The sequence below is a fragment of the Salvelinus sp. IW2-2015 genome, linkage group LG31 (assembly GCF_002910315.2).
Source record: "Salvelinus sp. IW2-2015 linkage group LG31, ASM291031v2, whole genome shotgun sequence".
Lineage (NCBI taxonomy): Eukaryota > Metazoa > Chordata > Actinopteri > Salmoniformes > Salmonidae > Salvelinus > Salvelinus sp. IW2-2015.
The window spans coordinates 18,060,658-18,083,261 of record NC_036870.1 but is presented as its reverse complement, the minus strand read 5'-3'; the positions used below and the strand labels follow the sequence as shown (position 1 = coordinate 18,083,261).

Here is a 22,604-nt window from a genome sequence, read left to right as displayed (position 1 = left end):
ACCCCAGTCAACAGCACTGCACCCCCCACAGCAACTTGCCCAAGCCTCCCCCATTTCTCCTTCACCCAAATCCAGATAGCTGATGTTCTGAAAGAGCTGCAAAATCTGGACCCCTACAAATCAGCTGAGCTAGACAATCTGGACCCTCTCTATCTAAAATTATCCGCCGCAATTGTTGGAACCAGCTGATTACTAGCCCGTTCAACCTCTCTATCGTATCGTCTAAGATCCCTAAAGATCGGAATGCTGCCGAGGTCATCCCCCTCTTCAAAGGGGGAGACGCTCTAGACCCAAACTGTTACAGACCTATATTTATCTGCCTTTCTAAAGTCTTCGAAAGCCAAGTTAACAAACAGATCACCGACCATTTCGAATCCCACCGTACCTTCTCCGCTATGCATCTGGTTTCTGAGCTGGTCATGAGTGCACCTCAGCCACGCTCAAGGTCCTAAATGATATCATAACCGCCACCGATAAAAGACAGTACTGTGTAGCCGTCTTCATCAACCTGGCCAAAGCTTTTGACTCTGTCAATCACCACATTCTTATCGACAGACTCAACAGCCTTGGTTTCTCAAATGGCTGCCTCGCCTGGTTCACCAACTACTTCTCTGATAGAGTTCAGTGTGTCAAACCGGAGGGCCTGTTGTCCGGACCTCTGGCAGTCTATGGGGGTGCCAAAGTGTTCAATTCTCGGGCCGACTCTTTTCTCTGTATACATCAATGATGTTGCTGTTGCTGCTGGTGATTCTCTGATCCACCTCTACGCAGACGACACCATTCTGTATACTTCTGGCCCTTCTTTGGACACTGTGTTAACAAACCTCTAGACAAACTTCAATGCAATACAACACTCCTTGGCCTCTGCCTGCTCTTAAATGCAAGTAAAACTAAATGCATGCTCTTCAACCGATTGCTGCCTGCACCCGCCCACCCGTCTAGCATCACTACTTTGGACGGTTCTGACTTAGAATATGTGGACAACTACAAATACCTAGGTGTCTGGTTAGACTGTAAACTCTCCTTCCAGACTCACATCAAGCATCTCCAATACAAAATTAAATCTAGAACCGGCTTCCTATTTCGCAACAAAGCATCCTTCACTCATGCAGCCAAACATACCCTCGTAAAACTGACTGTCCTACCGATCCTTGACTTCGGCGTTGTCATTTACAAAATAGCCTCCAACACTACTCAGCAAATTGGATGTTGTCTATCACAGTGCCATCCGTTGTCACCAAAGCCCCATATTCTACCCACCACTGCGACCTGTATGCTCTCGTTGGCTGGCCCTCACTTCATATTTGTCGCCAAACCCACTGGTTCCAGGTCATCTATAAGCCTTTGCTAGATAAAGCTCCGCATTATCTCAGCTCACTGGTCACCATAGCAGCACCCATCCGTAGCATGCGCTCCAGCAGGTATATTTCACTGATCACCCCCGAAGCCTTTCCTTCCAGTTCTCTGCTGCCAATGACTGGAACGAATTTCAAAAATCACTGAAGCTGGAGACTTATATCTCCCCCACTATCTTCAAGCATCAGCTGTCAGAGCAGCTTACTAACTAGCCCACCCAACTACCTCATCCCCATATTATTATTTATTTGCTCCTTTGCACCCTAGTATCTCTACCTGCACATTCATCTTCTGCACATCTATCACTCCAGTATTAAATTGCTAAATTGTAATTTTATCGCCACTATGGCCCATTTATTGCCTTACCTCCCTAATTTTACTACATTTGCACACACTGTATATAGACTTTCTATTGTGTTATTGACTGTATGTTTGTTTATCCCATGTGTAACTCTGTTCTTTGTGTCGCACTGCTTTGCTTTATCTTGGCCCGTTTGCAGTTGTAAATGATAACTTGTTCTCAACTGGCCTACCTGGTTAAATAAAGGTGAAATAAAACAAATTAACTCCTCCTCTCACTGTACTTTCCCAGCGATTCACTTAAAAATACATTCTGCTAGTACACAGAAGCTAACTGAAAACATTACGGTGTGTGTGTGTGTGTTAAGACATTCAGCTAGGCTGGGCAGCACTTAACACAGGGTTGAAAGTAGAGCAAGTACATCCTATATAATGCTGAGGAAATAAGAACACAAGAGTTAAGTGAGGAAGTGTTGGTAAATAATGAGGTCTATAAGATTAGGATTACGGTTGCTTAACAACCCTGGGATCTCTTGAGGTTATATAGGCCTACGAACAATCATGGTGTAACTGAAGGGGACCTCAACCCCTCTGCACGACAGCTCCAAGCTCCATTACCGTTACTAAGGAACATGCCTGAGCACCACTATTTTAACTGTTCTCCCTGCTGCTAAACTAGGGAGGGAGAGGGAGAGCGCGAGAGAGCCCGCTATAGGTAGACCTGGCTCTCAAGAGAGAAACGGCTGTGCACACTGCCCACAAAATGAGTTGGAAACTAAGCTGCACTTCCTAACCTCCTGCCAAATGTATGACCATACTAGAGACACATTTTTCCCTCAAATTACACAGACAAAGAATTAAAAAACAAATGCAATTTTGATAAACTCCCATATCTACTGGGTGAAATACCAGTGTGCCATCACAGCAGCAAGATTTGTGACCTGYTGCCACAAGAAAAGGGCAACCAGTGAAGAACAAACACCATTGTAAATACAACCCATATAAATGTTTATTTATTTTCCCTTTTGTACTTTAACTATTTGAACATCACTATAACACTGTACATAGCCATATGACATTTGAAATGTCTCTTCCTTTGAAACTTTTGTAAGTGTAATGTTTACTGTTCAATTTGTATTCCACTTTTGTTTATCTATTTCACTTGCTTTGGCAATGTAAACATATGTGTTTACTATGCCAATAAAGCCCTTTGAATTGTAGAGAGAGAGAGGCAGAAACAGAGAGAGGCAGAGAGGCAGAAAGAGAAAGAATGAGAGAAAGGGGCTGAAAGAGAGAGGAATCTGAGGTCTGCCTGGCTATCTTTTCTGTCAATAAATTGCCTGTTGGGTTATGGCTGGGCTGGCGGTTGGTTGCTGTGAGGGGAAGTTTCTGGTTAGTTGTGAGGGAGATAGATAGTGTTATCTGCCTCCTCCCTGCCTGTGGCCGTATAGTACCAGGGTGGAGCGGAGAGGGGATGATAAGACAACGACCGCACTGCGTCTCTGACACCCAGCATTAGAACAGAGAAGCCCTGTGCATGCGGACGTCATACAGGAAGTTATATATAGAAGGTGGCGAGCGGGAGGGGGCATGTCACGGCAGATGGTAGGCAGTTCCCCAATGACATTCTAGTCGTCATGTCAACTTCAAGTCATCTCAACCTGGCAGAATCTACGTCCGGGTTAAAGGAGTGATACTGACGCGCAGTGTGCTAGGATAACAGATTTCATCAGTTTTACATGGAGGCCTACTGTACAGTATGTTGTCATTGTTGATCTGATAACACCTCGGTCCAATCGTCATTAGGAAAGTGCTGCAAGTTGTGTTTTCTTACGAAAGGTTAGGGTTTCTAATGACATGTTTTAGTATGGTGTGTGTGTGTGTGTGTCGTGCATGCATGCATACACACGTGAGTGAGTGTGTACCTCTTTGAGCTGGTCGGCACTGCCCCAAGAAGCAGAGCGCTGGTGTGTGCTCCTCCTCTCTCCTGCTTCTTCACTCCAACATCCAGGTGTCTGAAAACAACAAGGAAACAACCAATAATATCATTATCTAATTACCAACCTCATATTCTCATCAGCTATGTCAATCATCGTGATCCTCATGGTAGGGAATAAGTCTGCAGCCTGGGAGAGGGGCCTTTGACCCCAGCCTAAGCAGTGCACTACTTTGCCATTTCAGATTTGCCGTTGCGACACAAAACCTCAAACAGTTACAGTGAGGGAAAAAAGTATTTGATCCCCTGCTGATTTTGTACGTTTGCCCACTGACAAAGAAATTATCAGTCTGTAATTTTAATGGTAGGTTTATTTGAACAGTGAGAAACAGAATATCAACAAAAAAATCCAGAAAAACGCATGTCAAAAATGTTATAAATTGATTTGCATTTTAATGAGGGAAATAAGTATTTGACCCCTCTGCAAAACATGACTTAGTACTTGGTGGCAAAACCCTTGTTGGCAATCACAGAGGTCAGATGTTTCTTGTAGTTGGCCACCAGGTTTGCACACATCTCAGGAGAGATTTTGCCCACTCCTCTTTGCAGATCTTCTTCAAGTCATTAAGGTTTCGAGACTGACGTTTGGCAACTCGAACCTTCAGCTCCCTCCACAGATTTTCTATGGGATTAAGGTCTGGAGACTGGCTAGGCCACTCCAGGACCTTAATGTGCTTTTTCTTGAGCCACTCCTTTGTTGCCTTGGCCATGTGTTTTGGGTCATTGTCATGCTGGAATACCCATCCACGACCCATTTTCAATACCCTGGCTGAGGGAAGGAGGTTTTCACCCAAGATTTGACGGTACATGGCCCCGTCCATCGTCCCTTTGATGCGGTGAAGTTGTCCTGTCCCCTTAGCAGAAAAACACCCCCAAAGCATAATGTTTCCACCGCCATGTTTGACGGTGGGATGGTTTCTTGGGGTCATAGGCAGCATTCCTCCTCCTCCAAACACGGCAAGTTGAGTTGATGCCAAGAACTCCATTTTGGTCTCATCTGACCACAACACGTTCACCCAGTTGTCCTCTGAATCATTCAGATGTTCATTGGCAAACTTCAGACGGGCATGTATATGTGCTTTCTTGAGCAGGGGGACCTTGCAGGCGCTGCAGGATTTCAGTCCTTCACGGCGTAGTGTGTTACCAATTGTTTTCTTGGTGACTATGGTCCCAGCTGCCTTGAGATCATTGACAAGATCCTCCTGTGTAGTTCTGGGCTGATTCCTCACCATTCTCATGATCATTGCAACTCCACGAGGTGAGATCTTCCATGGAGCCTAGGCCAAGGGAGTTTGACAGTTCTTTTGTGTTTCTTCCATTTGCGAATAATCGCACCAACTGTTGTCACCTTCTCACCAAGCTGCTTGGCAATGGTCTTGTAGCCCATTCCAGCCTTGTGTAGATCTACAATCTTGTCCCTGACATCCTTGGAGAGCTCTTTGGTCTTGGCCATGGTGGAGAGTTTGGAATCTGATTGATTGATTGCTTCTGTGGACAGGTGTCTTTTATACAGGTAAGAAACTGAGATTAGGAGCACTCCCTTTAAGAGTGTGCTCCTAATCTCAGCTCGTTACCTGTATGAAAGACACCTGGGAGCCAGAAATCTTTCTGATTGAGAGGGGGTCAAATACTTATTTCCCTCATTAAAATGCAAATCAATTTATAACGTTTTTGACATGTGTTTTTCTGGATTTTTTTGTTGTTATTCTGTCTCTCACTGTTCAAATAAACCTACTTATAGACTGATAATTTCTTTGTCAGTGGGCAAACGTACAAAATCAGCAGGGGATCAAATACTTTTTTCCCTCACTGTATGTGAACTTGGTCTCTCTACCATGCAGTAGTGGCAGGTTTGACATGGATGCGTTGCTGTGCATACATCATGTATAACGAGATCTAAAATGGAGCTTCAACTAGCCGTGAGCACTCTGTTGTGTGTCAGAGCACAACAGAAAAAGGAGAGCCCTCTAAATACTGCAGGCTCAGCTAAAGCTACTGTGATGAATAAGTGATGTCAACTGGAGAGAGAGAGATAAAGTAGACCTCGCTTCGTCCCTTGGTTACCCCTGGTCTGCTACTGGAGCTGAGAGAGAAGGAGGAGAAAGACAGAAGGAGGAAGACAAGCGTAAAAGGAAATGAGAATAAAGTAAATCTAATTTCCTGGTCGCGTACAAATATGTTATCGCGGGTGCAGAGAAATGCTTATGTTTTCAGCTCTAACAGAGCAGTAACACCTAACACTAGACACAAATCCCCCAAATAAAAAGAAAGAAATAAGAAATATCAGAACGAGCACTGTCAGAGTCTGGAATACACAGTTGAAGTCAGAAGTTTACAAACACTTAGGTTAGAGTCAATAAAACTTGTTTTTCAACCACTCCACAAATTTCTTGTTAACAAACTATAGTTTTGGCAAGTCGGTTAGGACATCTACTTTGTGCATGACAGAAGTAATTTTTATAACATTTGTTTACAGACAAACGTGGGTCAGAAGTTCACATACACTAAGTTGACTGTGCCTTTAAACAGCTTGGAAAATTCCAGAAAATTATGTCATGGCTTTAGAAGCTTCTGATATGCTAATTGACATTATTTGAGTCAATTGGAGGTGTACCCGTGGATGTATTTCAAGGAATAACTTCAAACTCAGTGCCTCTTGGCTTGACATCATGGGAAAATCAAAAGAAATCAGCCAAGACTTCAGAAAAAAGATTGTAGACCTCCACAAGTGTGGTTCATCCTTGGGAGCAATCTCCAAACGCCTGAAGGTATCACGTTCATCTGTACAAACAATAGTACGCAAGTATAAACACCATGGGACCACGCAGCCGTCATACCGCTCAGGAAGGAGACGCGTTCTGTCTCCTAGAGATGAACGTACTTTGGTGCGATAAGTGCAAATCAATCCCAGAACAGCAAAAGGACCTTGTGAAGATGCTGGAGGAAACAGGTAGAAAAGTATCTATATCCACAGTAAAACAAGTCCTATATCGACATAACCTGAAAGACCACTCAGCAAGGAAGAAGCCACTGTTCCAAAACTGCCATAAAAAAAGCCAGACTAGGTTTGCAACTGCACATGGGGACAAAGATCGTACTTTTTGGAGAAATGTCCTCTGGTGAATTGAAATAGAACTGTTTGGTAATAATGACCATCGCTATGTTCGGAGGAAAAAGAGAGAGGCTTGCAAGCCGAAGAACACCATCCCAACCATGAAGCACGGAGGTGGCAGCATCATGTTGTGGGGGTGTTTTGCTGCAGGAGGGACTGATGCACTTCACAAAATAGATTGCATCATGAGGAAAGAACATTATGTGGATATATTGAAGCAACATCTCAAGACATCAGTCAGGGTTTTAAAGCTTGGTCGCAAATGGGTCTTCCAAATGGACAATGACCCCAAGCATACTTCTAAAGTTGTGGCAAAATGGCTTACGGAAAACAAAGTCAAGGTATTGGAGTGGCCATCACAAAGCCCTGACCTCAATCCTAAAGAAAATTTGTGGGCAGAACTGAAAAAGCGTGTGCGAGCAAGGAGGCCTACAAACTGACTCAGTTACACCAGCTCTGTCAGGAGGAATGGGCCAAAAATCACCCAACTTATTGTGGGAAGCTTGTGGAAGGCTACCCAAAACGTTTGACCCAAGTTGAACAATTTAAATGCAATGCTACCAAATACTAATTGAGTGTATATAAACTTCTGACCCACTGGGAATGTGATGAAATAAATAAAAGCTGAAATAAATGATTCTCTCTTCTATTATTCTGATATTTCACATTCTTAAAATAAAGTGGTGATCCTAACTGACCTAAAACAGGGAATTTAGACTAGGATTAAATGTCAGGATTTGTGAAAAACTGAGTTTAAATGTATTTGGCTAAGGTATATGTAAACTTCCGACTTCAACTGTATGTATGTATGTATGTATGTATGTATGTATATATATATATTAGTGATGCATCGATCGATAGATATCTATCTATACACACACACAGTAGTGTGTGCAAAGCTGTCATCAAGGCAAAGAGTGGCTACTTTGAAAAATATAAAATATATTTTGATTTGTTTAACACTTTTTTGGTTACTACATGATTCCATGTGTTAATTCATAATTTTGAAGTCTTCATTCTACAATGCTAGAAATAGTAAAAAAAAAAAAAAAAAAAAAAAACTTGAATGAGTAGGTGTGTCCAAACTTTTGACTGGTACTGTATATTATCTTTTTTTTGTTGTTGCTCAGAAAACTTGGGAGGGCCAAATAAAACCACCCACGGGCCAACAGTTGAGGAACCCTGGTCTAGAGTGTCGAGGATAGGTGGAGGTGATATGATCCTTAACAATCTCTCAAAGCGCCTCATGATAACAGAAGTGGGTTCCACGGGGCGATAGTCATTTATTTCAGGTACCTTGGCTTTCTTGGGTACAGGAACAATGGTGGACATATTGAAACAAGTGTGGACAACAGCCTGGGATATGGAGAGATAGAATATGTCTGTAAACCCTCCAGCCAGCTGGGATGCACATGCTCTGAGGACGCAGCCTGGGATGCTGTCTGAGCGGCATCCGCTTAAAATGTCTTACATTGCCACAGAGAGTGAGAGCTCACAGTCCTCATGAGCGGCGGTGGCCCGCGTTGGCCGCTCTGTGTTTTTCTCGAAGCAGGCAAAGGTGTTTAGCTTGTCCGGGAGAAGGACGGTGTCCACAATGTGGCTGGCTTTCCCTTCATAATCCGTGATTGTCTGGAGTCCCTGCCACATTTGTTTTACAAATTGTACCTTTATTTAACTAGGCAAGTCAGTGCAGAACAAAATTCCTATTTACAATGACGGCCTATCTTATTTACAATGACGGCCTACCCCGACCAAACCCGGACGACGCTGGGCCAATTGGGAGTCCCATAGGGCAGCGCACAATCACGGCCGGATGTGATGCAGCCTGGATTTGAACCTGGGATTGTAATGACGCCTCTTGCACTGAGATGCAGTGATTTAGACCGCTGCGCCACCCGTGTCCATTATCCCAGTCACCTTGTCGTGGTTAAATTCGGTGGTTCACGCTTTCAGTTTTGCGCAAATCCACAGTTTTTGGTTTGGGTAAGTTCTAATTGTCACAGTGTAAACAACATCCTTTATGCACATCCTAATTGTCACAGTGTAAACAACATCCTTTATGCACATCCTAATTGTCACAGTGGAAACAACATCCTTTACGCCTAATTGTCACAGTGTAAACAACATCCTTTAGCACATCCTAATTGTCACAGTGGAAACAATCCTTTACGCACATCCTAATTGTCACAGTGGAAACAACATCCTTTATGCACATCCTAATTGTCACAGTGTAAACAACATCCTTTATGCACACCGAGTCAATGTATCTGTTGATACTATTCTCAGAGACAACTCAGACCATTTCCTAGTCCGCGTGATCAAAACAATCTTGAAGTATAGATTCTGATTGGTCCTGATTAAGTTTCTGCCTATAGGAGGGGAGGAGCAAAATTGAGGTGTGATCTGATTTGCCAAAGGGAGGGCGGGGGAGGATCTTATAGCCGTCCCAGAAGGGGGAGTAGCAATGGTCAAGAGTGCTCGATACGCGGGTAGCACAGGAGATATGTTAATACACTATATATACACACACACACAAAAGTAGGTGGACACCCCTTCAAATTAGTGGATTCGGCTATTTCAGCCACACCCCTTGCTGACAGGTGTATAAAATCGAGCAAAGAGCCATGCAATCTCAATAGCAAATATTGGCAGAAGAATGGCCTTACTGATTAGCTCAGTGACTTTTAACGTGGTACCGTCATAGGATGCCACTTTTCCAGTTTGTCAAATTTCGGCCCTGCTAGAGCTGCCCGGTCAACTCTAAGTGCTGTTATTGTGAAGTGGAAACGTCTAGGAGCAACAACGGCTTAGCCGCGAAGTGGTAGGCCACACAAGCTCACAGAAAGGGACCGCAGAGTGCTGAAATGCGTAAAAATCGTCTGTCCTCGGCTGCAACACTCACTACCGAGTTTCAAACTGCCTCTGGAAGCAACGTCAGCACAAGAACTGTTTGTCAGGAGCTTCATGAAATGGATTTCCATGGCCGAGCAGCCGCACACAAGTCTAAGATCACCATGCACAATGCCAAGCATCAGCTGGAGTGGTGTCAAGCTTGCCGCCATTGGACACTGGAGCAGTGGAAACGCTTTCTCTGGAGTGATGAATCACGCTTAACCATCTGGACGAATCTGGGTTTTGCAGATGCCAGGCCTAATCACCCAACATCTGTGCCCGACCTCACTAATGCTCGTGGCTGAATGGAAGCAAGTCCCCGCAGCAATGTTCCAACATCTAGTGGAATGTCTTCCCAGAAGGGGGGGGACCAACTCCATATTAATGCTAATGATTTTGGAATGAGATGTATGTAAAACAGAGTATGTTACAGTCCCTGATGTCTCTCTGGAATGAGATCCTCACCCTGAGCTTGTCTATTGTCCAGGGACTGAACGTTAGAGAGTAATATACTTGGAAGCGGTGGATGGTATGCACGCCTCCTGCGTCTGAATAGGAGCCCACTCCTCTTCTGGAGCAGCCCCCGGGATGAATGGAACTGCCTCGGGGAGTTCAAACAAAGGATCCAATTCAGGGAACTCGAATTTGTGATGAGTGACCACGGATGTAATATCCAAACGTTATTTTCGGATGCATGTAATAATGCAAGAAATGTTCTGAGCAAATAATGTAAGAAATAAGAGGAGCTAGAAACAGGGTGACCATGTCAGGCAGCGCCATCTTGTACATTGCCAGGCTCTTTCAACACATGGCAGGCATCAAACAGGAATTAAATAGAGTGTGTGGTGTGATAAAGAATAGGCTAACTCTGTGTGTCTGCTTGAGAGAGGGCAAAGAGAGATAATAAAAGAGAGAGAAAGGGAATAAAGAGAGAGAAAATAAAATCCCAAGTTCAAGAACATTGGGAAACAACGGTTCTCCAAAATGTTTTTTTTGTGTAGAATACGTAACCTCATTTCACCTTTTTATTTTCTGCAGTTATGCCTTCATCACAGCATCCGTGAATATATACTGTAAGAGCCAATGGAAGTGCTAGGCCAATGATGTAGCCGGAAGCGGTAGTAAATATTGTAAAATGGTGAGTTCTTCTATTAATCTGTGGAGACTTCACATTGTTGTCTTCTGTAACCAGTTCAACACCATCACCAAGCCAGGCAGGAAACAGAGAGAGACAGCTTTGAACATAGCCTTTTTCATCTCCTCTTTAAAGAGAAGAGTACACACACACCATATCCTCTCCTCTTACAGTGGACCATGTGTGACCGCATACCGTTCCCTGCCCTGCATGTGTCAATGAACAAACACTCCAAAGGAAATTCCAGCTTTTCCGTTGGTTAGGGTTCGGACCGTTTGGCATATGAAAAGTGTCCTTATGGCACAAGCCATAAACCTTTTTCCAATGCGTAGGACGAGAGCAGCTCCGTACTGCACATGTGGATATGCCCGATGTTTCTATACATGTGGACCAAGGAGAAGTGGAACGGACGGGTTGATTCATATAGTAAACCGGCTGCCAGGTTGACTCCACAGTAATATAGTTTTTGAGATGATCTAGCAATTTGGCTATGGGCTGGGCTGAGGAGGTTATTAGGCCCTGGTTGCCGAGCAGTGCAGTCAAACAGAATGTAGGAGGTCACCAGGGGCTGAAACTGTCATGGTTCATGTGGGGTCGAATGACATTATGAAGGGCAGCTCAGAACAGCTGAAGATGGATTTTAAAGAACTGATTGGTTCACTATTTGACACCAACAAACGGCCCATAATATCTGGCCCTCTGCCCTCCCTAAATTGTGGCATTGAACGTTTCAGCAGACTTTTAGCCCTCCATAACTGACTACGAGACTATTGCAGCTCTGTTGACAATTTTGATACCTTCTGGAAACAAAGCTCGTATTATAAAGGAGGATGGCCTCCACCCAAATCATTTGGGTTCCTGGATCATTTCACAGCATTATAAGGCTGTGTTGAGACAATGATTTATCAATGACCCAAGTCCAGCTTATTTAATCCCTAACATTGCGTCGCTGAGTTGTCATAATGCTTCAGCAAATGTACATTATCCCAGGGTGTTGGAACTGTTAGTGGTGTGCCCTAGCAGGAAGTCCACTGTGGGCAGCTCACCCTGTACTAACATAAAATAACCAGAGCATGTCTACCTCCGTTTTTCTTGCTTTACTGGGAAGCTTAGCAATCAAGAATCCCAGAAAAGTGTAAAAAGAAAATCCCACGTTAACAAATGTAGCTAAAAAACAAGGTTCCTGAAATTACAATTTTTTCTAACAGATTATATTCATATTCTGACAATCTCTGAAACTCATTTAGATAATATTTTTGATACATGGTTATAAGATCTACAGAAAAGACAGAAATGCCAAAGGTGGAGGTGTGGCTGTTTATATTCAGAACCACATTCCTGTAAAGCTTAGAGAGGATCTAATGTTAAATACTGTTGAAGTAATATGGCTACAGGTTCATCTGCCTCACCCATTCTGGTGGGAAGCTGTTATAGATCACCAAGTGCTAACAGTCAGTATCTGGATATCATGTGAAATGCTTGATAATATATGTGATATCAATAGACAGGTATATTTTCTGGGTGATTTGACAGGCTGCTCACTCAAGAAAAATTTGCAAACTGTAGCTAGTGCCTGCAACCTGGTTCAGGTTATCAATCAACCTACCAAGGTAGTTACAAACAGCACAGGAATATATCTTTACTAATGCTGCAAAAACGTGTTTGAAAACAGTTACCATATCCTTCAGATGCAGTGATCACAATATATTAGCAAGATCTAGGAAAACCAAAGTTCCAAAGTCTGGGCCTAATATAGTGTATAAGAGCTCATACAATACATTTTGTGCAATTCCCATGTTGTTGATGTAAAGAATATTTGTTGGTCCATAGTGTGTAATGAGGAGCAACCAGACGCTGCACTTGACACATTTATGAAATTGCTTATCTCAGTTACTAATAAGCATGCACCCATTAACTCAATTACTGTAAAAACTGTTAAATCCCTGTGAATTGATGAGGAATTGAAAAACTGTATGGTTGAGAGGGATTTATTTATTTATTTTTATTTCACCTTTATTTAACCAGGTAGGCAAATTGAGAACACGTTCTCATTTACAATTGCGACCTGGCCAAGATACAAGCAATGTTCATTGGCAGATTAGCAACGTAGGCATGACATGCAGCAACAAACGCTGACACCACATCCAAGTATATCTGACTGAATTATGAAAGACAAGCATTGTTTTTGAATTCTGTAAGTAAGTGGGAAGGGGTGACATTTTTGTTTGTTGTTGTCTATCAACAATGACAAGCCACCGGGGTCTGACAAATTACTGAGGATAATTAGTGGATTATACTACGACTCTATTTGCATATCTTCAATCAGCTGTTACCACAATTTGTTAAACTTTTGGGGAAACATTTTTTTGTGACCAGATACAATGCTATTTCACAATAAACAAAATTGACAGACTTTTCAGCATGCTTATAGGGAAGGACATTCAACAAGGCACGAGCACGAGCACAAATGACTGTTATTGAGATATTGATGATAAAAGAGTTGTGGGGGCTGTTTTGGTTAGACTTCAGTGTGGCTTTTGACCATTATCGATCATAGTCTGTTGCTGGAAAAAGTATGTGTTTATGGCTTTACCACCCCTGCTATATACTGTGGATAAAGAGTTTACCTGTCTAACAGAATACAGAGGGTGTTATGGCTTTACACCCCTGCTATATTGTGGATAAAGAGTTACCTGTCTAACAGAACCAGAGGGTGTTATGGCTTTACACCCCCTGCTATATGTGGATAAAGAGTTACCTGTCTAACAGAACACAGAGGGTGTTATGGCTTTACACCCCTGCTATATTGTGGATAAAGAGTTACCTGTCTAACGAACACAGAGGGTGTTATGGCTTTACACCCCCTGCTAATACTGTGGATATAGGGTTACCTGTCTAACAGAACACAGAGGGTGTTATGGCTTTAACACCCCCTGCTATACTGTGGATATAGAGTTACCTGTTCTAACAGAACACAGAGGGTGTTATGGCTTTACACCCTGCTATATGTGGAATAAGAGTTACCTGTCTAACAGAACACAGAGGGTGTTATGGCTTTACACCCCCTGCTATATTGTGGATAAAGAGTTACCTGTCTAAACAGAACACGAGGGTGTTATGGCTTTACACTGCTATATTGTGTAGAGTTTACCTGTCTAACAGAACACAGAGGGTGTTATGGCTTTACACCCCTGCTATACTGTGGATATGGAGTTACCTGTCTAACAGAACACAGAGGGTGTTATGGCTTTACACCCCTGCTATATGTTGGATAAAGGAGTTACTGTCTAACAGAACACAGAGGGTGTTATGGCTTATACACCCCCTGCTATATTGTGGATAAAGAGAGTTACCTGTCTACAGAACACAGAGGGTGTTATGGCTTTACACCCCTGCTATATTGTGGATATGGAGTTACCTGTCTAACAGAACACAGAGGGTGGTTATGGCTTTACACCCCCTGCTATACTGTGGATAAAGAGTTACCTGTCTAAACAGAACACAGAGGGTGTTATGGCTTTACACCCCGCTGCTATATCGTGATAAAGAGTTACCTGTTAATAGAGACACAGAGGGTGTTATGGCTTTACACCCCTGCTATATTGTGTGGATAAAGAGTTACCTGTCTAACAGAACACAGAGGGTGTTATGGCTTTACACCCCTGCTATATGTGGATAAAGAGTTACCTGTCTAACAGAACACAGAGGGTGTTGATGGCTTTACACCCCTGCTATATTGTGGATATGGGAGTTACCTGTCTAACAGAACACAGAGGGTGTTATGGCTTTACACCCCTGCTATAGATTGTGGATACTGGAGTTATGTCTAACAGAACACAGAGTGGCTGTTATGGCTTTACACCCCCTGCTATACTTGTGATAAGAGTTACCTGTCTAACAGAACACAGGAGGGGTGTTTAGTGGTTTACACCCCACTGCTGTATGCTCGGAATAAGGTGTACGTGTCTTAACAGAACACAGAGGGTGTTCTTTAATGGAACCTCTCCAACATAATCCAGATAGACTCAGGAATTCCCAAGGGCAGCTGCCTAGGTCCCTTACTTCTAAAATCCATACTAACGACATGCCACTGGCTTTGCGTAAAACCAGTGTGTCTATTGTATGCGGCTGACTCAACACGTTGCACGTCAGCTACCACAGCGACTGAAATGACTGCAACAAAGAGCTGCAGTTAGTTTCAGAATGGGTGGCAAGGAATAAGTTAGTCCTAAATATTTCAAAAACTAAAAGCATTGTATTTGGAACAAATCCTTCACTAAAACTCAACTAAATGTTGTAATGAATAAYGTGGTAATTGCTTGGAGTAACCTTGGATTGTAAACTGCCATGGTCAAAACATATTGATACAACAGTAGCTAGGTTGGGGAGAAGTCTGTCCATAATAAAGCGCTGTTCTACATTCTTAACAGCACTATCAACAAGGCAGGTCCTACAGGTCCTAGTTTTGTCACACCTGGACTACTGTTCTGTCGTGTGTTCAGGTGCCACAAAGAGGGACTTATGAAAATTGCAATTGGCTCAGAACAGGGCAGCACGCCTGGCCCTTGGATATACAGAGAGCTAACATTAATAACATGCATGTCAATCTCTCCTGGTTCAAAGTGGAGGAGAGATTCACTTCATCATTACTTGTATTTGAGAGAGGTATTGTCATGTTGAATGCACCGAGCTGTCTGTTTGAACTACTTACACACAGCTCAGACACCCATGCATACCCCACAAGACATGCCACAAGAGGTCTCTTCACAGTCCCCAAGTCCAGAACAGACGATGGGAGGCGCACAGTACTACATAGAGCCATGATTACATGGAACTCTATTCTACATCAAGTAACTCATGCAGGCAGTAAAATTAGATTTTAAAAAACTGATAAAAATACACCTTATGGACCAGCGGGGACTGTGAAGCAACAAACATAGGCACAGACACATGCATACAAACACACCATAACATACACGCTATACACACACACACGTACACATGGACTTTGTGTTGTGGTTATGTGGTAGAGTAGGGGCCTGAGGGCACACACTTATTAATATGTTGTGAAATCTGTTGTGAATGTTTTTATTTAAATCTTTTATTTCACCTTTATTTAACCAGGTAGGCAAGTTGAGAACACATTCTCATTTACAATTGCGACCTGGCCAAGATAAAGCAAAGCATTTCGACACATACTCCATGTGTAACTCTGTGTTGTTGTAAAACAAACATACAGTCAATAATACAGTAGAAAAATAAGTCTATATACATTGTGAGCAACTGAGGTGAGATGAGGTAACGGCAAAAAAGGCCATGGTTGCGAAGTAAATACAATATAGCAAGTAAAACACTGGAATGGTAGATTTGCAGTGGAAGACTGTGCAAAGTAGAGATAGAAATAATGGGGTGCAAAGGAGCTAAATAAATAAATAAATACAGTAAGGGAAGAGGTAGTTGTTTGGGCTAAATTATAAGTAATCTGTGAGCTGCTCTGACAGCTGGTGCTTAAAGCTAGTGAGGGAGATAAGTGTTTCCAGTTTCAGAGATGTTTGTAGTTCGTTCCAGTCATTGTCAGCAGAGAACTGGAAGGAGAGGCGGCCAAAGGAAGAATTGGTTTTGGGGGTGACCAGAGAGATATACCTGCTGGAGCGCGTGCTACAGGTGGGTGCTGCTATGGTGACCAGCGAGCTGAGATAAGGGGGATTACTAGTAGGATCTTGTAGATGACCTGGAGCCAGTGGGTTTGGCGACGAGTATGCAGCGAGGGCCAGCCAACGAGAGCGTACAGGTCGCAGTGGTGGGTAGTATATGGGGCTTTGGTGACAAAACGGATGGCACTGTGATAGACTGCATCCAATTTATTGAGTAGGGTATTGGAGCTATTTTCTAAATGACATCGCCGAAGTCGAGGATCGTAGGATTGGTCAGTTTTACGAGGGTATGCTTGGCAGCATGAGTGAAGGATGCGTTGTTGCGAAATAGGAAGACAATTCTAGATTTAACTTTGGATTGGAGATGTTTGATATGAGTCTGGAAGGAGAGTTTACAGTCTAACCAGACACCTAGGTATTTGTAGTTGTCCACATATTCTAAGTCAGAACCGTCCAGAGTAGTGATGCTGGACGGGCGGGCAGGTGCAGGCAGCGATCGGTTGAAGAGCATGCATTTAGTTTTACTTGTATTTAAGAGCAGTTGGAGGCCAAAGAAGGAGAGTTGTTAGGCATTGAAGCTCGTCTGGAGGGTTGTTAACACAGTGTCCAAAGAAGGGCCAGAAGTATACAGAATGGTGTCGTCTGCGTAGAGGTGGATCAGAGACTCACCAGCAGCAAGAGCGACATCATTGATGTATACAGAGAATAGAGTCGGCCCAAGAATTGAACCCTGTGGCACCCCCATAGAGACTGCCAGAGGCCCGGACAACAGGCCCTCCGATTTGACACACTGAACTCTATCAGAGAAGTAGTTGGTGAACCAAGCGAGGCAATCATTTGAGAAACCAAGGCTATCGAGTCTGCCGATGAGGATGTGGTTATTGACAGAGTCAAAAGCCTTGGCCAGGTCAATGAATATGGCTGCACAGTATTGTTTCTTATCGATGGCGGTTAAGGTATCATTTAGGACCTTGAGCGTGGCTGAGGTGCACCCATGACCAGCTCTGAAACCAGATTGCATAGCGGAGAAGGTGCGGTGGGATTCGAAATGGTCGGTAATCTGTTTGTTGACTTGGCATTCGAAGACCTTAGAAAGGCAGGGTAGGATAGATATAGGTCTGTAACAGTTTGGGTCAAGAGTGTCCCCCCTTTGAAGAGGGCGATGACCGCAGCTGCTTTCCAATCTTTGGGAATCTCAGATAACACGAAAGAGAGGTTGAACAGGCTAGTAATTTCAGCAGATAATTTTAGAAAGAAAGGGTCCAGATTGTCTCGCCCGGCTGATTTGTAGGGGTCCAGATTTTGCAGCTCTTTCAGAACATCAGCTGACTGGATTTGGGAGAAGGAGAAATGGGGAAGGCTTGGGCGGGTGTAGTGCTGTTGACCGGGGTAGGGGTAGCCAGGTGGAAAGCATGGCCAGCCGTAGAAAAATGCTTATTGAAATTCTCAATTATAGTGGATTTATCGGTGGTGACAGAGTTTCCTATCCTCAGTGCAGTGGGCAGCTGGGAGGTGTTCTTATTCTCCATGGAGACCCAGAACTTTTTTGGAGTGACCCAGAACTTTTTTGGAGTTTTTGTTGCAGTAAGCAAATTTCTGCTTGAAAAAGCTAGCCTTGGCTTTTCTAACTGCCTGTGTATATTGGTTTCTAACTTCCCTGAAAAGTTGCATATCACGGGGCCTGTTCGATGCTAATGCAGAACGCCATAGGATGTTTTTGTGTTGGTTAAGGGCAGTCAGGTCTGGAGAGAACCAAGGGCTATATCTGTTCCTGGTTCTACATTTCTTGAATGGGGCATGCTTATTTAAGATGGTGAGGAAGACATTTTTTTTTAAATAACCAGGCATCCTCTGACGGGATGAGGTCAATATCCTTCCAGGATACCCGGGCCAGGTCGATTAGAAAGGCCTGCTCGCTGAAGTGTTTTAGGGAGCGTTTGACAGTGATGAGTGGAGGTCGTTTGACCTCTGACCCATTACGGATACAGGCAATAAGGCAGTGATCGCTGAGATCCTGGTTGAAAACAGCAGATGTGTATTTAGAGGGCAAGTTGGTTAGGATGATATCTATGAGGGTGCCCGTGTTTACGGCTTTGGGGTGGTACCTGGTAGGTTCCTTGATAATTTGTGTGAGATTGAGGGCATCAAGCATCAAGAACGTATTGTAATGTTTTTTTAAAATGTATAACTGCCTCAATTTTGCTGGACCCCACGAAGAGTAGCTGCTGCCTTGACAGCAGTTAAATGGGGAACCATAATAAATACAAATAATGGGATGTCATCTCTGACTCTAACTGGCACTGGCTGCGGTGGTGTCATAACCCTGCTAGCTCGCTCTCACTGAGACTGGCTACTGCACTCAGTGGTGTAAAGTCCTTAAGTAAAACGACTTTAAAGTACTACTTCAGTAGTTGTTGGGGCTATCAGTACTTTACTATTTATATTTTTGACCATTTATATTTTACTACAATCCTTAAATCAATCATTTACTTTTTACTCCATACATTTTCCCCGACACCCAAAAGTACTCGTTATGTTTAGAATGCTTAGAAGGACAGGAAAATGGTCCAATTCACACGCTTATAAACATATGTGTTTAGCGGACTTCATTTGTAAATGAAGAGTGTTGGAGTGTGCCCCTGGCTTTCCATAAATTCAATAAATAAGAAAATGGGGCCATCTGGTTTGCTTAATATAAGGAATTTAAAATGATTTGTACTTTTACTTCTGATAATTAAGTATATCTCATACCAAATACTTTTAGACTGTTATTTAAGTAGTATTTTACTGTGTGACTTTCACTCATTTTATTTTACTCAAGTATGACAATTGGGTACTTTTTCCACCACTGACTGCACTAGACCCAGAGCAGAAAGGATAAACTAAAGGCCAAATCTACCCCTTTAATGACCAGTTTGAGGGATCCAGAATATTGGGCTGACACTGTACAATCATGTTCAACGCAGAAAGCATTATGTCCATTAAAAGGCCTTTTCATCCAGTTGGGAAGTAGGTTTAAACTAGGTCAGAGGAACTGGCCCAGTACACTACCTAGCCTGCACAATCAATCTTCCACACACTTCTACTTATTGCTCTCGGTATAATCTTAGTGCTATGTGTTTGGGCATGTCTGTCATAACCTGGAAGGATGGGGTGGGTGTTGCAGGTCACATCACTATACAGAATAGGACCAGGAAGAAGAAGGGGAGGAGGAAAAAAATTCCAATGGCTGAGAATTACAGAATAGAACGAGGAAAGGGTGAGGAGGGGAAGAAGGAGAAAGAAAAGCAGGAGGAGGAGAAAGACATGGAGGAGGAAGGGAAAATTCCAGCCGCAGCTGGACTGGCAGCAACATGGCTCTGTACAAACAGTTGACTTCATCTGACAAGCAGAAGCCATGTGTCACTCAGACAGACAGGAGCTCACATGTTCTCCACAATGACACCTTTGTGCTTCCATGACACCTAGGGCCTACTTGGTCAATACAAAAAAAGCCAGGCATTTAATACTGGTTAATCTATAGCAAGGCTAGACAGGCCCGCAGATGCGTAGGTGGTAAACGTCAAAGTGACTGGCGGAAACAGGGTGTGTAGACCTGTGAAAGAGGACAACAGAGGCTAACTCATATCTGTGTGGGTAAGTGAATCAGTGACTGAGTAGTGTACAATCTGGATTGCCACCAGTAACTTGAAAGAGCCCACTTCCCTCTGGTGATGCAGCGCAGTACACAGCCACTTCATTTGATCAAATTTGTTGCTGAGAATTCTCCGGCCAGCTAACAGCCTAACCACAGATCAAGAAACATTATGGTCTAAATGTTCAAATCCTGTTGATGCAGGATTATTTTGCTGTGACAATATACGTAAAATTAAGATCGTACATCTGTAGCACCTGTCCTTCACCTCAGCATACTAGTTCAAAACAAGCATGCTTTGCAGATCAACAAACCAGAGGTAACCAGAGCTATCAATAAACCAGAGCTAACCAGAGCTATCAATAAACCAGAGCTAAATCAGAGCTATCAATAAACCAGAGCTATCAATAAACCAGAGCTAAATCAGAGCTATCAATTAACCAGAGCTAACAAACCAGAGCTATCAATAAACCAGAGCTATCAATAAACCAGAGCTAACCAGAGCTTTCAATAAACCAGAGCTATCAATAAACCAGAGCTAAATCAGAGCTATCAATAAACCAGAGCTATCAATAAACCAGAGGTTTCAATAAACCAGAGCTAAATCAGAGCTATCAATAAACCAGATCTATCAATAAACCAGAGCTAATCAATTAACCAGGAGCTTAATTCAATTAACCAGAAATAAACAAACCAGAGCTAACAAACAAGAGCTAATCAAAGCTATCAATAAACCAGAGCTAACAAACCAGAGTTATCAATAAACCAGAGCTAATCAGAGCTATCAATAAACTAGAGCTAATCAATTAACCAGAGCTAACAAACCAGAGCTATCAATAAACCAGAGCTAACAATAAACCAAAGCTAACAATAAACCAGAGCTATCAATAAACCAGAACTATCAATAAACCAGAGCTAATCAATTAACCAGAGCTAACAAACCAGAGCTATCAATAAACCAGAGCTAATCAGAGCTATCAATTAACCAGAGCTATCAATAAACCAGAGCTATCAATAAACCAGAGCTATCAATATAACCAGAGCTATCAATAAACCAGAGCTATCAATAAACCAGAGCTATCAATAAACCAGAGCTATCAATAAACCAGAGCTAACAATAAACCAAGGCAGTCAATAAACCAGAGCAGTCAATAAACCAGAGCATCAATAAACCAAGCAGTCAATAAACCAGAGCTAGTCAATAAACCAGAGCTTATCAATAAACCAGAGCTAACAATAAACCTGAGCTAACCAGAGCAATCACTAAACCAGAGCAATCACTAAACCAGAGCAATCACTAAACCAGAGCAATCACTAAACCAGAGCTAATCAGAGCTATCAATAAACCAGAGCTAATCAGAGCTATCAATAAACCAGAGCAATCAATAAACCACAGCTATCAATAAACCAGAGCTAACCAGAGCTATCAGTAAACCAGAGCTAACAAGAGCTATCAATAAACTAGAGCTATTAATAAACTAGAGCTAACAATAAACTAGAGCTAATCAGAGCTATCAATAAACAAGAGCTATCAATAAACCAGAGCTATCAATAAACCAGAGCTATCAATAAACCAGAGCTAACAGAGCCATCAATAAACCAGAGCTATCAATAAACAAGAGCTAACCAGAGCTATCAATTAACCAGAGCTAATCAGAGCTATCAATAAACCAGAGCTAATCAGAGCTATCAATAAACCAGAGCTAACAAACCAGAGCTATCAATAAACCAGAGCTATCAATAACCAGAGCTACAATAAACAAGAGCTAACCAGAGCTATGAAATAATAACCAGAGCTATCAATAAACCAGAGCTATCAATAAACCAGAGCTATCAATAAACCAGAGCTATCAATAAACTATAGAGCTAATCAGAGCTATCAATAAACCAGAGCTATCAATAAACCAGAGCTAACCAGAGCTAACAATAAACTAGAGCTAACAATAAACCAGAGCAATCAATAAACCAGAGCTAACCAGAGCTATCAATAAACCAGAGCTAACCAGAGCTATCAATAAACCAGAGCTAATCAGAGCTATCAATAAACCAGAGCTAATCAGAGCTATCAATAAACCAGAGCTAACCAGAGCAATCAATAAACCAGAGCTATCAATAAACCAGAGCTAAACCAGAGCTATCAATAAACCAGAGCTAACAATAAACCAGAGCTAACCAGAGCTATCAATAAACTAGAGCTAACAATAAAACCAGAGCTAACAATAAACCAGAGCTAACAATAAACCAGAGCTAACAATAAACCAGAGCTAACCAGAGCTAACAATAAACAAGAGCTATCAATAAATCAGGGCTATCAATAAACCAGAGCTATCAATAAACCGAGCTAATCAGAGCTATCAATAAACCAAAGCTAACCAGAGCAATCAATAAACCAGAGCTATCAATGAACCAGAGCTAAACAAGCAATCAAAAACTAGAGCTAACAATAAACCAGAGCTAACCAGAGCTATCAATAAACCAGAGCTAATCAGAGCTATCAATAAACCAGAGCTATTCAAAAACCAGAG

The 22,604-nt window shown here is 42.6% G+C and overlaps 1 protein-coding gene across 3 annotated transcripts in view; it reads right to left on the bottom strand.

Annotated features, from left to right (window-relative positions):
• LOC111955824 (glucocorticoid-induced transcript 1 protein-like) overlaps window positions 1–22,604 on the bottom strand; it is a 45,504-nt gene that overhangs the window by 8,057 nt on the left and 14,843 nt on the right. For all 3 annotated transcript variants that reach the window (XM_023976146.2, XM_023976147.1, XM_023976148.2), the window contains exon 3: window positions 3,582–3,671. In XM_023976146.2, the coding sequence (XP_023831914.1) occupies window positions 3,582–3,671 (90 nt within the window). The remainder of the gene's footprint in view (window positions 1–3,581; window positions 3,672–22,604) is intronic.